This window comes from Pempheris klunzingeri, chromosome 20 (assembly GCF_042242105.1).
Source record: "Pempheris klunzingeri isolate RE-2024b chromosome 20, fPemKlu1.hap1, whole genome shotgun sequence".
Lineage (NCBI taxonomy): Eukaryota > Metazoa > Chordata > Actinopteri > Acropomatiformes > Pempheridae > Pempheris > Pempheris klunzingeri.
In genome coordinates this window covers 7408246-7425145 of record NC_092031.1, presented here as the reverse complement: position 1 = coordinate 7425145, position 16900 = coordinate 7408246, and the positions used below count along the sequence as shown (strand labels likewise).

General features: G+C 41.3%; 1 protein-coding gene across 1 annotated transcript in view; it reads right to left on the bottom strand.

Moving 5' to 3' along the window:
* LOC139219793 (disintegrin and metalloproteinase domain-containing protein 12-like) overlaps positions 1-16900 on the bottom strand; it is a 68592-nt gene that overhangs the window by 6441 nt on the left and 45251 nt on the right. Inside the window, exons 8-16 of the mRNA XM_070851758.1 lie at positions 16637-16708; positions 16069-16238; positions 15221-15305; positions 13173-13321; positions 4637-4814; positions 2525-2614; positions 2126-2321; positions 1931-2039; positions 1069-1267 (exon numbers count right to left, since the gene is read on the bottom strand). Coding sequence (XP_070707859.1) covers positions 1069-1267; positions 1931-2039; positions 2126-2321; positions 2525-2614; positions 4637-4814; positions 13173-13321; positions 15221-15305; positions 16069-16238; positions 16637-16708 — 1248 coding nt within the window. The remainder of the gene's footprint in view (positions 1-1068; positions 1268-1930; positions 2040-2125; positions 2322-2524; positions 2615-4636; positions 4815-13172; positions 13322-15220; positions 15306-16068; positions 16239-16636; positions 16709-16900) is intronic.

Below are 16900 nucleotides of genomic sequence, written 5' to 3'. Positions count from 1 at the left end.
GAACCACACCCAAATATATCCAGGCTGAATGTGAAGATGAACTTGGCAACACTGGGCACAGAGAGTAATGCCAGATACCCTGACAGATGAGGTCTGGATCCTCTTTTAGGGTGGAGGCTCACAGAGAAGTAAATTAGACTAAACTGAGTAAGTGTTTCATTGAAGTGACCAATGGCTGAATTGATGAGCACTGGAAGATGCCAAATAGACTGAATAATGGCGAGTCAATTAAGTGTCTGGGGTTGTGGGAGTCTGAAAATGACAAGAGGACACACCCTGAAGAACTTCTTAGTCATAGTGTGGCACACCATATCACTTTTTCCACTCTTATATCCCAGAATGTGGGCAATATACTTATATTGTGTTTTCACACAGTCTTACAGATAGCTGGGTAGGAGACAAAATCTGCAGTCCCCAGTCTGTGGAAAAATGCATTCTAAAGTTCAGCCAAAGCGATATGAGGCTTAAGCAGTCTGAGTTAGTCAAAGGTAAAAAAAATCCCTCTTTGTGTGGAGGGAAGAGTACCACTAAGAGGGATTACTTTTTTTAAACTTTGGACTAACTTTGATTTGAAATTTGCATGAAAAAGTAAGTTCTCAAGGGAAAGATTTCATGGCCAGTATTTAGAGAACAAATGACGACAGCAACCGATAAAAAAAAAGTCTTTCAATGTGCATACAGAATGAGCAGGTGAGTGTTGTTAAGGTAGACTTGAAATAATGTGAGCCTGTCCTTTAATACAACAATTTAAAAAATACTCCTGTTACTTGTTGTTTCAGACAAAATTAGCATTCTTTTTATACTGTTTGGTACCATAACAAGTCCATAACAAGAGTTGTAGCCGTCAGATGAATGTAGTGGAGTAAAAATGAAAATACTTCACTTTAAATATAAAGTGGCAAAATTATTATAAGCACCTGAAGTTTGCACTCAGGAACAATACTTAGGTAAATATACTTTGTTACTTTCCACCACTGCTAATGAGCCAGTTGTACATTGATTGTTTTGTATGTTGGCGTTATTCGTCTCTACGCGCTGTATTTAACCGTCACAGGCATCAGCTCTTACCATTCCATCTGCACACTTGGTGCCCATCAGAACCAGGCCGGGGTCGGGCATATCATCACCCAGGTAGACATGTGTGCCTCGGCACAGTATCCTTCCCCCTTCCTGTAAGGGGATGTTGGTTTCTATGGAGACAGCATTGGTACCAATAACTGGACGGTTAGCTCCTCCTTGACACTGGATTTTGCCACATTTGGCATCCCTGTAAATATAACAAACAACAGAGAGAATAACAATGTGATAAGTGAATAACATGGCACTGTTTTTCCAAATGCGTATATACAATTATTTCTTCTCTCACTCTTGCTGTCCAATTAGGAAAACTGCAGAATAGGCAGCTTGTTTGTGTTGTATTCACAACATAACCTGAGAGATTTTGCAACTTGCTGCATTCTACCAAGTGTAACCTCCAATAAGGGTTACGCCTAATTATTATTTCCATTTTTTATGTGTCAGTTTTTGATAACTAGTTAGTCTAATAAATGTCAGAAAATTATGAAGAAAGCCCATTGCAGGATGCCAGAGCTCAATGTGAGGTCTTTAAATTGCTCCTTTTAGCCAACAAATACACAAAGACATGCAATTTGCAGGGATATAAAACAAGGGGAATTCAGCAAATTCTCACATTTTAGAGGCTGGAACCAATGTGGTGTTTTTGCTGTTTTAAAGACTTAACTAATCGATGAATCAACTGACTGTTTCAGCAGGAATCACATCAAATCCAGTCACTGACAGTGAATGCTCAGTAATGTTCAGACCAAGGACATTTTCTTTACACAACTCAACTACAGTATATTGGCTGCATTCCACAACTAACATAAGATGTAATGCATTCATTGATTTCTATCGAAATGTCACGTCTTACTGTGCTTCACATTTGGCGAATGAGCCTTTAGAGTCCTTGCCACAGTTGCCATAGGGATCTCCTGCTGAGTTGACCCTTTCGAAGCAAATGCCTGGAGCTGGCTTTGCTCCTACAAAACACAATGAAACACATTAAGAAGTTGGCGACCAGTCTTGAACAATTCACGGGCAGCCAGCTAGGAGGTCTCCCACACACCTTGGCCCCACAGTGTGATACATTGCTGCTCGTGAGTCTGGCAGATGCCGTTATAACAGTAGCCGTCCACGTTGTGGCAGGCGTGGCCGTCATGCAGGTAGACGTTGGAGGGGCAGTGAGGGCTGGCACCGGTGCAGAACTCGGGCAGATCACAAGAGTTACTGGATTCACGGCATGGCGTGCCTGCAAGCTTCAGCTGCACTCGAGTGTTGACAGCAAGAAACAGTCATTAAGACAAAGACAAACACAAATATGAGGTGAGCTGAAAAGAGCTTAGGAGAAATACCAAATTTTGTTAAAGGTGCTGATTGAAGATTTAAGTTAATCAATGGACATGACTTTATGTCTAAATGCCTATGCAAAAATGCATCACGGCTGGCTAATCAGAATACATCGTACCTGGCAGTCCTGGCAACATTGTCCGTGTGCACAAACAGCATCCCCCTTCAGGGTGCACGTAGTAGCATTGCAGCAGGGATTCATGCATTCCTTCAGATGGGAAAGAAAGGAAAAAGGCAAGGCAAGCAGAAGAACAGAGCATAAGTGAGGGACAACAAATGTAAAGAAGATTTAACTTAGCACAAAGAGATCATATTTCAATCCAAAGCAAACGCTCAGACTTTGTTATCAGAGGGGATACAGGAAGCTCTTACAGGACTGTGTTACACAGCAACTAAAAAACCCGGCAGAAGAAGCGAAACAGCAGTTTCTAATTCTCCAAAACAACAATATCACCATTTAACAAGACAATCAAGACCCCTTGAACCATCAGCTGGGTGGCCAAGGAAATAGAAAAATGAGTAGATGAGAAAATAATCACCTTCCACAAACAAGCAAAATATTGAGTAATCTAGATAATTTGGCTTGTATCAAACAAAGAACTACCAGTGGGGTAAGGAAAAGAACCAATACTTTTGAACGAATATAAAAAACAAGTCACTAAGTAAGACACTGACCTTTAAGACTCGATAGAAAAAACAACAGTGAAATGCTGAACACCGTTTTCCAGCCTGATGCTAAGTTTCTTCTTAATAATCGAATGATAAAAGATGCTCGATAGGATTAACAATTTTAGATAATGACAACAAAAAAGATTGTATCATCCTAAAATAAAGATAATAAGCCATTCTTGAAGTGGTCCTCTGTACAACGCCATCCCTGTACCATTTCCCATATCGCCATGGAGGCCCATCTTTATCATGTTGGCCTTTATCATGAGCCATGCCCCGCACCAATCAGCAACTCTCCGTCTTCTGATGCGGCTGGAAGCTAGCATTCAACCAAGGTGCAGCATAAGACGTGCATGTGTGTTTGCTTGTGCATGTATAATCTCACACAGAGGCAGACTGACTGGACCCTGGGGTTAGCCCTATCCCTTTTGCCATTAAGCCGCGGTCTGAACAGACTGTACAGCCGAATACAGTAAGAGTCAGGAGGAAGTAGATGGAAGGAGCTGGCAGGGGACACAGCTGACATGATGGGCCTTCCAGAACTTCTTTCAGCCTGAAAACCATTAAGGGCCTTTCCCATGGTCCCTGGGGGCAAAGGAGGCGGAGGAGTCACGCTGAAAAGAAGTAGCCTGTGATTGTGAGGAATAGGACCCAGGCTTTTTAATGAGGCTTTTTAATGGTGGAGAGAGGTGCTGTCTGAGCACTCTGATCTGGCCTGGGTTGGCATGACGCCGCTCAACTCTGTGGAGAGCTTTATTATCGCTGCTGGCTCAGGCCTGCGGGGCTTATGACAATTCTTTGTTTTGAAGGACAAGGCTGATTTCAGCCTGACCCTGTCTGATGCCTGAACAGCTCACAAAAACACTCGCTGGGCATAAAGGTGTAAACAAATTGCAAAAGACAACAAGGAATTCTCTCTCGTGGGCTATTATATAATTCACAGCACCCTTCCTAGTCATAATAGATATCTCTTTCATATTTCATAATTCTGCTATTGTCAGCCTGCCTCTGCTGATTGTCAGGTGCATCATGATAAACTGTTTTATCATCCTACAGTTGCAGCAGTTAGCAACATGTGCCGCCATTATGCATGTGCATGCCAATGCAGATTCATTTAAATAATTCACTAGTTGACAGGCTGAAGCTGTCAGCGAAGTTTCCTCTCAGCGGACTGCATTACGATCAGACAACCCTCCTCCTTAACACCTCCTCTGTGCACAGATTGAATAAATTCACACTCATATCTCTAAGCTCATTTTCTGAAGACTGTGTTAGCATTGCGAGAGCTCTGTGCCGTTAGCATTGAAACCGAGGTGAAGTATTTGTTTTTAAATGGTGATTTGTGGAATGCTTCTGTCAGAAAAGCTAGTTAAACCCCCACTAGTGCTTCTGCTTATTTCATTTCTGAAATGTGGGAATCCTAATTAGTTATCATTTACGTGTAACAGCTTCGAAAGAGATTTCTGATTTAGCAGAAAGGGCACGACACAAGAAGTCTTTAGAACTGTACGACGTCCAGAGATAAGGACACCTTGTTTACAATGACCTATGGGATTCTCACCTCAAGTTCTCCACAGTCACACTCTTCTCCCTCCTCTACGTAGCCATTGCCACATTTCTGCCCACCATAGAGGACCTTGACCTCAGGCATGTTGAACAGACACATGCCAACGCCTTTTTCAAAACTGGCCGTCAGGTCCTTCTTGCTGCAGCTGCTGAACACTGTGGGGAACGGATATCTACAAGAGAGAGAAATACTTTGTAAGTGGCACAGGAAAGAGAAGAGGGAAGATGACCGAGATCCCCCGCAAAGGTCCTCTTCAATCTGATGTAATCAGTACTAATAGCTGCTAAATCGCAAAATCAATTAACCACTAGAGCTCAGCAACCTCTCCAAAGCTCCATCAGCATGTGAACAGCACAGTGCCCCGGTGACTTTTCCCTCCAGAGAGAGGGAGATCTGATAAGATATATTTTATGAGACAGGGGATCATAAAAGCTCGAACTCAAAAAGTGCTTCCTTCGCAAGACTTGCAACACCCATAAATTTTGAAGGAACAGGGGATGGTGTGTTTTTAATATTGTTTTTGAAGCGGACAGAGAGGGTGGTCTGCTCCGTGGGGATAGCACACAGCCCAGGGCTCTGTCTGCCAAAAGCTTTGTTACAGACCTCATGTGGCTTTATTGAGTTTTTCTGTGATAATATAGTGCCTTACACACACTGTGTGTATGAAGTGTGCATGAATGTGTGCAGATTGTATCTTGTTCTCTATGTGGCTTTTGATAAAAAAAAAAAAAAAAATCACCATGAGGTTTTTAATACCTCCACCCACACCATATAATTCAGTTCAGCAAGGCCACAATGGGTGAATATGCATGTAATATTCACACTTTTATCTGTGCTTATCTTTGTGCGCACGGATGAGTACAGGTATAAGACAATGTGTGGGAGACCCAGGTCAATTTAGATGCCCTAGTGCATTAATTTTAATAATTTTTGTTATATAAAATGTGTCAGTTTCAGAGTAATTTACAATTCAGGACAGCAAGGAAAGTTGAGATAAGCAAATTGCCTGCAGAGTAAATCAAACATATTCCATATATTCAGTGCGTAATGTATTTTCTGAAATGACAGCAAGGGAAATTGGCTAGTTAGCTCGAGACGTGTTTGTGGTCTGGAAAATGACAGCGTTGAAAGGACAGTAAACATGTCATGGTTGTAGCACAATAGGCAATACCTACGATACAAAAGGAGCTTGTGCATGAGGACCGATTCATACACAGCCTGAGCTGCTGCTGCTGCATCAAATGGTTACAAAGTCATGTAATAGACCTTGGCAGTGCGATCAATGCAGCTCACTGAGGTGTTTACATGAGAGGAACACGTGTTTAAATGTGGTGGAGTTGTCAATTTACTTTCATTTAAAAGGCTTAGTGTTGAACTCGGACCCATTGGTTGGATTGACATAGAAGCTGTAAAACAGACCCTTTCTCTCAGAGGTTTTTCATTTCTGAGAAGGAGGCATTTCTGCGCAGTTCAATGTCGACAACTCTTTCAAACTGTGTTTTTCTCTTATTGGGTTTCACATCTAATACGGCTCTAAATATGTCATGACACTCTTTGAATGTTTTGACATGACCTCATTCTCAGCTTGCCTCTGATTTCCGTCATGTGTGGAGGCGGCTTACATCAGCTCCTGCTGCTGGACCCCCCCCCCCCCCCCCCCCCCAAAAAAAAAAAAAACACAGCCTTCTGCTCTCTAATGTGAAACTGATCTTGAGGTTGTGCTAGGTGAAAGTGGGGTACCTCGAAGCAGATCTTTAGAAAGTCTGGATAAAAGCAGAAGATCAGAGTGGATTTCTATTTAAATGAAATAGCAAAAGGAAAAAGCAATCAGGAAAACTATAGTAACAGCCATTATTGTACCCTCTATTTCCCCTCCTCCTCTCTGAGAATCTCAAGGGATCTTGCTATGATGAACAGCTGTCAAGGCTGCTGTTCAACAGGCAGGCCACTTCCTTAGCAACTGCTGTTGTTGATTTCCTACTCACCCCACATGCCCGAGACAAAATTGCTTGCTCAAATTGCACCCCCTCTTTTGGTACACTCATTCAATTTCCATGAACTCAGCCCTGCTCTTCAGTTACCAGCCCATGCAATCCTTGACAAACACACACATTCCTGTTTTTTTTTTTGTTTGTGGAATTCTGAGATACATGAGCAGCTCAGGATCCAGCTGTTCTTTATGAGAGGCAATACAGAAATAATTGGTCTATTCTGCAACGGTCTGGGGGTGGGAGGACGAATAATGGCTGTGAAAAAGGAAGAGGTACCCATGAATTACAGTGGATGGCATTTAGCAGCTGCAGTCCCCTGGGCAAGTAAAGCAGTGCCGGGGCCAGTCATGGTGAGCACATCTGGGACTCATGGCAAACTAAAGACAACCACTCATCCCACGAGAGTCTGGGCCACCACCTCAAAAGCAAAGCCCCGGTATAATTCTATGACCTTCAGACTTGTTCTCATCCTGTTCTGGCTTTACAAGGGGTGAGCTGTGTTCACCTCTGCCTAGTCTCTAAGACTGCTCTTTACTTTTCTTGTACTGCGGCACTGTTTTCCACCTGATCGTGTTCTACTTCCATTATGGGACCCATTCTTCTCTGGTCTGTGTTCTTTTGTTCATCCCTAACCTGCAGTCAGCTTTTCACAGCTGGCTTCTAGGATTCAGCAGTAGTTCAGTTGACGGTTGATAGAGTGTACAAAGCAATCACTGTGACTAAGCTGCAGAACTGGCCAAACAAGGCTTTAATAGGTCCGCGGGAGGTCTGGCGATGAGGAATCATTCCCAGGTCTATCACAGGCCCAAATGATCTGCCCCACACAGATCATTCTACAGAGCTGAAGGATTTCAAACATCTCACAGCCCTGACACTTTGACAAGGGGGTAGATGATCTGTGACAGGTAACCCAGATTTTTGAGTAGAGTTAGTCATAAGAAAAGACATAAACAATGGATTAAATGGAATCTTTGACAACTCACAACTACAGCTGCATATATTTCTATTGGCTCTCTTTCTTTTGTTCTCTCTGTACTTTCAATTGACCTGCTGTTTGTCTGATCTACTTTGTCAATCTGATTCAAAGCCTCCAGTTTTATAAAAATTTAATTCAAGACAGCTTCTCTAGATCTCTTGGGCCAGAGATCCAGAGATGCAGCAAAATTATTTTATCTCAACAAATTTGCAGTATTTCATACTTTATACTATCCTTTACTATATTATACTATACTAACATATATATAGTATTGTATATATATTATATGGGTAATTAAAGTGATGAGTGGTGAGCATGCAATACAAACATTTTACAAGTTTTACAGGGTCAAAAAACTAAAATTGAAAGCAGAAATGAAGCAAAGATCTCCGTGAGATCAAAAGGTTGCTCTACTACATTTATTGGGAGCAGAACAGTCAGAACAGTCTGGCTTCAGTAATGAAAAAATGACACAGTTCTTGTTAAAATGCTGCATTACCAGTACATGAAGGTTATTTTTATATATGATTTTCCTGCAGACTGTGATCGCAAATCCAAACCAATTTCATCAGCAATTATAATACTCTTAAGGCCAAGTATCACATTAAAATACACTGAGCCCTTTAACCTAAATTTCGCTGGGCAGGGCTCTCTCCTCCTACCCTGTCTGTCCTTGTGGTTCAAATCACAGGGAACGCCGGGAAACTCATCCAGCACATCCTGCACAGCCAGTTTATGTCACATCTTTTCAGCCATAAAACTCTGATCAGGCTATGAATCAGATGTGCTGGCCTTTCCAGTGACGCTTCAGCCAAAACATTTTCCACCATTCCTGAGAACATTTTTAGAGAAAATACGAAATGTGAGAATGCCGATTGTGACCCTATCTTCATTTAGTTATCAAAGTTTCATTACATTTTGGAAGACCGTGATCTTCTGGTTTGAATGTGAATAAAACCTAACTATGACAAATAGTTCATACTTGCCTAAGTAATTCAAAACCACTCACTCCACAACACATTTTATATTAATTTTATGGCTTCCTTTGTGCATGTAGAGCCTGAGCTTTAGGTGATGACATTAGGTGATATGATCTGTTGTGGCCTTTGGTGCCTGGCAGTCTGGCCTACATTGTAGATACTGAAGAGCATTTTAACATTGATTTCCCTATGGACCCAATTAAACAAGGCGTACCAGAGAGTTCCTGCTCTTCAGAGGGGCACGGGTCACATTTCCATGGCATGCATTGGACTCTAAAAGACTTTCTGTGATTCCTGATTATTTTATAACAAGGGAAAATATCAATCTCTGTCTGATGGTGATCCTGTGTTGCAGTCATCATCCTAATTAGGGCCTGACCCATAAGTGAATGAGCCCTGTCTTAATAATGCATCCTGCAATGTTCACCTCAGGTTGTGTGACTGACTGAGATGGAAAGTGGCTAAATTAATTTTTATAGGAACATGTATGTATAATATATAGTACTGTGCAAAAGTTTTAGGAAGGTGTGAAGAAATCCTGTAAAGTAAGAATGCTTTCAAAAATATACAATTGAATTTTTTTTTTTTTTTAAATCAATTTACAAAAAGCAAAGTGAGTGAACAAAGGCAAATCTAAATCAAATAATTTTTTGGTGTGACCTCCCTTTGTCTTCAAAACAGCACCAATTCTTCTCAGTACACTTGCACACAGTTTTTGAGGGAACTTGGCAGGTAGGCTGTTCCAAACATCTTGGAGAACTAACCACACATCTTCTGTGGATGTCGGCTGTCTCACATTCTTCTGTCTCTTCACATAATCTAAGACAGACTCAATGATGTTGACACGAGGGCTCTGTGGGGGCCATACCATCACTTCCAGGACTCCTTGTTCTTCTTTACGCTGAAGGATAGTTCCTAATGACATTGGCTGTATGTTTGGGGTCATTGTCCTGCTGCAGAGTAAATTTGGGGCCAGGCATATGCCTCCCTGATGGTGTTGCATGATAGATAAGTATCTGCCTGTATTTCTCAGCGCTGACTATTAATCCTGACCAAATCCCCAACTTCATTTGCAGAAATGCAGCCCCAAACTTACAAGGATCCTCCACCATGCTCTGTTGCCTGCAGACACTAATTATTGTTCCGCTCTCCAGCCCTTCAGGGAACAAACTGCCTTCTGCGACAGCCAAATATTTCAAATTTTGACTAATCAGTCCAGAGCACCTGTTGCCATTTTTCGAAACCACAATTCCTACGTTTTCATGCATAGTTGAGTCTCTTGGACATGTTTCCATGTCAGAGGTTTGGCTTTGTGGCTGCAATTCTTTCATGAAGACCACCACTGGTCCAGACACTAGATGGGTGTACCTGGGCCTCACTGGTAGTTCTAAGTTGATGGCACTGCTGGACATCTTCCAATCTTCCGAAGCATAATGTGCATTTCATCTGCTGCATCTGTTTCCTTGGCCTGCCACTGTGCGTTCTTCATCCAGTTTTAAGCCTCCTACAAAGCTGTTTCTGTTTCAAAATTGATGATCATTAGCACCTGTTTGGTATAATTGGTTAATCATACACCTGACTATAGTCCTACTAAATCCCTGACTTTGTTTTGAAGGCAAAGGTGATCACACCAAATATTGATTTGATTTATATATATTTGTATGTTCACTCATTTTGCATTTTGTGAATCAATAAAACTAAACAATTAATTTTATATTTTTGAAAGCATTCTTACATTCTTACAAGCATTTGCTCACACCAAGACTTTTGCACAGTACTTTCTATAAATTAAATCATAGATCTAGATCATAGAAAAAAAAATCAATGAATTTATAGATAATTGAAGAACTCTTGATTCGAGATTGAGATACATAAAAGATAGTGTCATCTGCATACTATGCATCATCTGCATATTTTGTTGCACAATTTAGTGGGCCTCCAAACTGGCAATTAGTACAAATCTTGGAACCATTCATATGAAAATATGGTAATATGAATGTTTTCAAAACTCTTATTACAAATTCAAAGATGAATGCCCTTTATATTTTTGTCAATTTTTGCTGAAAACAGGCGCCTATCCTGTTTTCCTCACTTTGTTGTTGAAAGAACTAAGCATCAGAACAAGAGTAAAGATGTCAGAACAGTTCTGGGCATCAGAACAGTTCTGAGCGTCAGAACAAGAGTAAACATCTTAAATCAGACCATCAAATCTAGAGCAGGCACAATAGGGAAGCACAAGGGAAGTAGACCTAGCACAGAACTCTGTTGAGTTCCTATTTTAGTCTGAGAGAAATGGATCTCTCAAGTATTTGTGCTATATGTATCTTCCCCTGTCCATTAGGTAACCAGCAGCAGCTTAGTTGTTGTGTGTGTGTGTGTGTGTGTGTTCTTGTGTGTTTTAAGGAGTTAGAATCTCAAAGGATGAGAGACACCAGCCTGTTCTCATTAAGAGCTAATGGGAGGCTTGAGAGATGGATGGAGAGGGGGATGCGACAATTGGCCGTGACCAATGTGAGCAGGAAACAAGCAGTGGTCTGTACAGATGTGCAGCTGGCACTGGGACAGCTTGCAGTTTATATACCCCACCCCACTATAATAATGACGAACTGGATCTCATTAAGTCCTCCGCTCAATTCCTGGAGCCACAGCAAGGCCAGGAGAGCTTGATGGGTATCTGTACGCACATATCAACAACAATGAAAGAACACCCTGTACTCTGCTTGATCAAAATGAAAAGATCAATCAAATCAGCCACAACAAAACACAACGTACTCCTCATTGTTTGAGGGAAGACAAGTTTTGCAAGTACTTTCAATTACAGAATGCAGGGGCTGGTAATCTGTGATGCTTTTGTACCAACTCATCTGAGTTCCGGCCTTGTGAAGAGGCATTCTGTATAATCACATTGTGCTTTGAAAAGAGCTGGTTCCCTGCCTAGAAAAACATGGCATTCAATGCCATAAACAAATAACTATTGCTGCCGGGTGATGAACAACATTCAGGTGATTGCAGCAGAACCCATGTGTGTGGCCACACGCCATTTTAAAACATGCAACTGTGAGGGGCTTGAGCTAGACCCATGGGAGATGTAGTACTGCCTCAGGCAGAGTATTTGGTGCAGACCTGGCATTAACTGAGGAAACAGAATGAGGGAATACAGAGTTCATAAACATCCTTATTCAAATGTATGCTTCTTTAATCCTGGATTAAATAGCAGAGCAGCTATATGGAGCAAAAAGGAGGTGAAAAGCGGATTATTTTTGAAACCAAGGACTAGATCATCTCTTTCTTTTGTCAGGTGGAATGAAAAAAAGAACAGTCTTTGTGGAGAGCAGGACAAAAAAACTAAATATACATGTTTTATTTTATTTTTTACTAGTCTATATTTGGTACAAACTACATTCTTTCACATTTGGAGAGGTTCGTCACTGCTACATAGGAGTCAGACATTCTACGGGAGAGGTGGCAAGTTTTCCCCATCATAAAACTGTATAATAGACAGTTTTCAGAGGTATTTAACTATTTATTTAGAGCTGCAAAGAGAGATTTTCGAACATTAAAGTTGCATGTCTGTCAAAGAATAGAATCACTCTAACCGGTTGTGAATAAGAAAGAAACGGAGAGAGCGAAAGAGCACAGAAAATAGCATTTCTTGCTCTTTTTTCTGTGTTAATCTTGTTGCCAAATTTAGGACAAGGTCCTTGACCAGGGACACCCTCAATCAGGGTTAAATATAAATCTACATCTTACTGCTGTGTTGTTTTATGAGTCTATAATCAAGAATAGTGTTACCTTGTTTTTCATGGGTTTGGTCCAAACCAAATACAAAGGGATGTTTCCAGCATAAACATCAGTCTGAGGCTCCCACAGACCACTAGACCTTCGGCTGGAACTGATATCCAATCTTTCCACCGAGAACATCCCTTTCCCGCTGCTCAGCCTACCACAAGATTAGCCACCTCAATCCATGGTGAACAACTATTTAACAACAACAACACCTCTGTTTTAATATGTGTACAGTTGCATATACTAGCTTTTTGTTTGCACAGTGCATTAATTGCAATATCTCACTCAAACACTCGAGCATATTGTGTGCTCACAAGTGTAGTAGACACTTTCTGTACTGATTTCTTTAGTCTACATGAGCTGAGCTACATTGTGTCACAATAAGTAAAACTGTTTTAGCCATGCACTGCCACTGAACCATTGGATTCCCATTCAGAATGAGTCATATTGCCTTCAGGCGTTAGCACAGCTGTTAAATCTGCCATAATCCCAACAGTTCAGTGGCATTATTTGCTTACTGTTCGACAGACAATAAATTACAAATGGAGAGCATGTGGAATAATGTTTACATTTGATCACAATCTGGGCTTTTTTGAGCTACACAGACTTGATGATGGTTTGATGCATTTTGGATGGTTTGGGAGTTTGCAAAGGTGAACGAAAAGTGGAGTATACTAAAGCAGTGAATGATAGCGTATGTCCTAGGGCTAATGGAGGCCCGCTACCTGAAATAAAAGGAGTCATCTATCATGAAGATCTATCAACTCTTACTTATCAAGATGGGTGCTGTGACTCACCCAGTGGAGGGGGTCATGATGCAGCCTCCACGATCCACTGTCACCCTGCAGCCACAACCCCTTTCTGGCGTGTCATGGTTCATTCCAAAGTTGTGTCCGAGCTCATGGGCCAGAGTGACCGCAGCACCCAGGGGGTTGTCCGAATGGTCCTACCGAAAAAGATCAATGATGCAGAAATGAATTTACCATTTCATCCCACCCACATTTAATCTAAAACCTCTTTACTTTATGACTCTGAGTTATCGAGTGTATTTCTGCAAGACATGTCCCATAATTAAATTTGTTTAGTTTACAGTTGTGATGCAGCAAACAATAGCTAATTAAAAACAGACTTTTCTGATTAGAGACTGAGGAAAATAACAAATAAAAAAAAAAAAATTAATGCTAGCCAAATTGTTGTTCCCCACAGGACCCACTGGAGAAACATTACTCAAAACAAGTGAGTGTAATTGCATACTGCCAACATCAAACAAAGAGTGCTGCTGGATCTGTGCTTATCAGAGCGTTGCCTCTGCTTGATGTTGTGGCACTGAAGTGAGAAGTAAAATAGCAGACTGTGGGCTGTCACCTTCAGCTTACTCTGCAAATTTTTGACAGAGCCAGATGTGCTGCTTCATCTGCACAAATAAAGACATGAAACTCCTCTGGATTGAAAGACAAAGAAAAACTCTCACGGTACAGCTTGAAAATCGAACAGCCAATCAGGCAAAGATAACAGAATGGAGGATGCACTGTGAAGATCTGTGAAGATCAAGCCCCAGTGACACAGAGTGAAAGCTGCTGTTGGCAGAGGTGCCGTGGTTTCCTACAAGGTGTGCAAAAGATGAACACATGAAGAGGCTGGATAAATAATATAGAGGCAGCAGCTATCAGCTCTTCATGGATGCACAAGCTGCGCATCAGTGCACCTTGCCTATAGAGTCTCCCGTCACTATGCATTATTCATTAGTGCCGTGCAAATCTAGCTCATACTGATGAACTGCTCTGCTGGGGGCTTTTGAAAGTAACGGTCATCAGCTGTCAGCACATGCCGCAATTCACTAGATTCATGCAAAAAAACCCTCTGATTCTCTTTCCTGGAACAACCCAGGTACCCAAAGTAACTGATGAGGCTGAAGTGTTCATGAGGGCACCGTCTGTGTTCTGTTTCACCACACCAAATAAATGAATGTAACATTCGGGGCTGGTAAATGGAGATCCCAGATGGATTTAGAATGAATGTTTAAGATTTAACTGACTAGAAAAATAACAATGAGACTCATAAGGGAAGTTGGCTAATGAGTTCAAAGGCACTCGTAAACGAAGGGAGACAACAGCACCGTGATTTGCTCAGCAGAAGAGTCTGCGGTTGGAGACTAATTTCTTTTGGCTCTGACCTGATAAATGTGTGTATGTAGAGGTCTATCATAATGACTAAGTCCCTACTTGACCATCTGGGAGCACAAGAGTGAAGAACCATCTGGGGACTAGCTGTAAACTTTACCACCAGCCAGCCCGGCCACAAGACAAACAGCCACTCAGAGACATAGAGTATAAAATAAAAGCATGACTTGTGCACATAGTACAGGGTTGCAGTTCTGTAATGAGTGTTCATTTACGACATGCCCCCACCTTCTCACTCAGGCTGTGATATGTGCTACCCTTAAATCCACTCATTTGTTGCACCTCATTAAGAAGCAAAGATTTCCACTCATGTATTCAATGCACACTCTGATTTATCAGCACGTATAGGGTGCTATGCATATGCCTGGAAAAAGACTCAACGGTGTGTGCGTGTGGTGTGAAGTTAATACAAGTTAATATCAACTGTGGAATCCTAAGCTCAAGCCTTATGCAAGAGACTCTGGGGAGAAATATGAGAGCTTTATGTCAGGCAGAAGGGAGATGGAGAACAAGGCAGAGTGGAGCGCAGGAAGAGGAAGAATAAAAGGATAGAATAAGTCTGGAAGCCAAGAACACGCCAAATGTTTCTTTTGTATTCCTTTGATTTAGGATGTATTCAAGGTATTTGAACATGCGTACGGTCTACAGCACATAAGTTTACATACCATGACAATTCCTCCCGACTGCTCTGCTGTGCACATGCTCATGATGGGTGCCATACCAATAGTGGTGCCCTGGAAATAGACCCCACTAAGGGAGAGAAAATATCAACATAAAGCATGGCTTTACACTCCAACTGTTAAAGTAAATGTCCCCAGGAGAGTTAGTGACGCTGTAGAGAAATATTTTGATGATTGCAGTGGGTTGTACTGCCAATGTGTAGTGGATGCTAGTGTTAGGCTGGCATTGCACAGCTAAGCCAAGTGAAATTTGCACATTTAATCATTTTAAGACAAAGTTTAATAATTATTATTTTATTAGCATTCAAATCATGTTTATTTTTTTGTCCATATTCACAGGTAAACTCGTATCTACTTCCGTACTAGATTATAAACTTGTGAAACTTTTATCCAAGATAAAACATTTTTTAGATTTTGTATTATGTATTTTATCTGCATTTTGTCAGCAGTCAGCATTTTGTTAACATCTCATGGGGCTTTTACAGCATACAAATGGCTGAGACTGAATCACAAAAGGTTTTGCAAATGTTTTATGAGGTAGGAAATTAAATTTGTGTTGGTGAAATGGAACCCCGTATGCTGGTTATGAAAGATCCACACTGCAGGGCACCTTTGAGGGTAGTTCAAAATAACAGGAAATAGCAGTCATAGTACAAAACATCATATTCAATTTTACTTGGAATAAATAAAACCCAAAGAGCACCCCAAAACCACCAAGTAATTTTCTCTTAATTTTGTGCTCTCAATAATTTTGGAAATAAAATCAGACTTTTCAAACAGTGATATGCATTTTAGGACACAACTAGTAACCTATGCTACAATAACAGATCTACCTGATTAGCTGAGCGTTGTCATGAGGTTTCTGAGGCAGAAGTTTGACCTTTCTCCAGTCTAGGAACTCATGCAAGGTAGTGAAGGGGTCTTGAGTGATGGGGCACTTGTCCACATCACTCCACACCTCCAGGCCCACCAGGGCCACGCGGATATTCAGAGCCCTGTAGAACTGAAGGTTGAGGTGAGGACGGGGAGGTAGGGAGAGAGATGTGGTTTCAGGTTAAGGGCTAATGACCTGTTACTGTACATTACTAATTTAAACACAAATGCTATACAATAGTCTTAAAAATGAGGAGAGGCTCTGAACAAACCCTTAAACATTAATCAACATATGACTTTCTCTATGAATAAATCATCTTTTGCTTTTGTTTTATTAAACTGCCACCCACGGCACGTTTTATTACAGTGGCCTCTTCACAACATTTGTCAGCCGAGCTATGGAATTCATCACCCATTCATAATCCAATCAGCCTCTGCTCACAGGTCGGTTAATTCTCACCAGGCTCCATGTGACCTTTAATAAATCACATTCCTATACTACATTCCCTCTGTTGATTTGATTGTTACCTTGTCCACGTAATTGGCGATCTCAGCCAGCCGCTGCTTGACCTTCTCCATGTCCTTGCCTTGCTTCTGAAACTGAACACCACCAGCAAACAGAGTAAGTAGAGTAAGGAGAAAAACAAGTGATCCATCCTCTTAAATGTTTATTGTTATCAAAGACGTTATTTGGGATATATTAACATTGTGTTTGTTCTAGACATGTCTTCACAAGGTGTCCTGGGGGCTGTGCTGCAATAACTGTCATGTTAATTCCACTGGTGCTTCTGC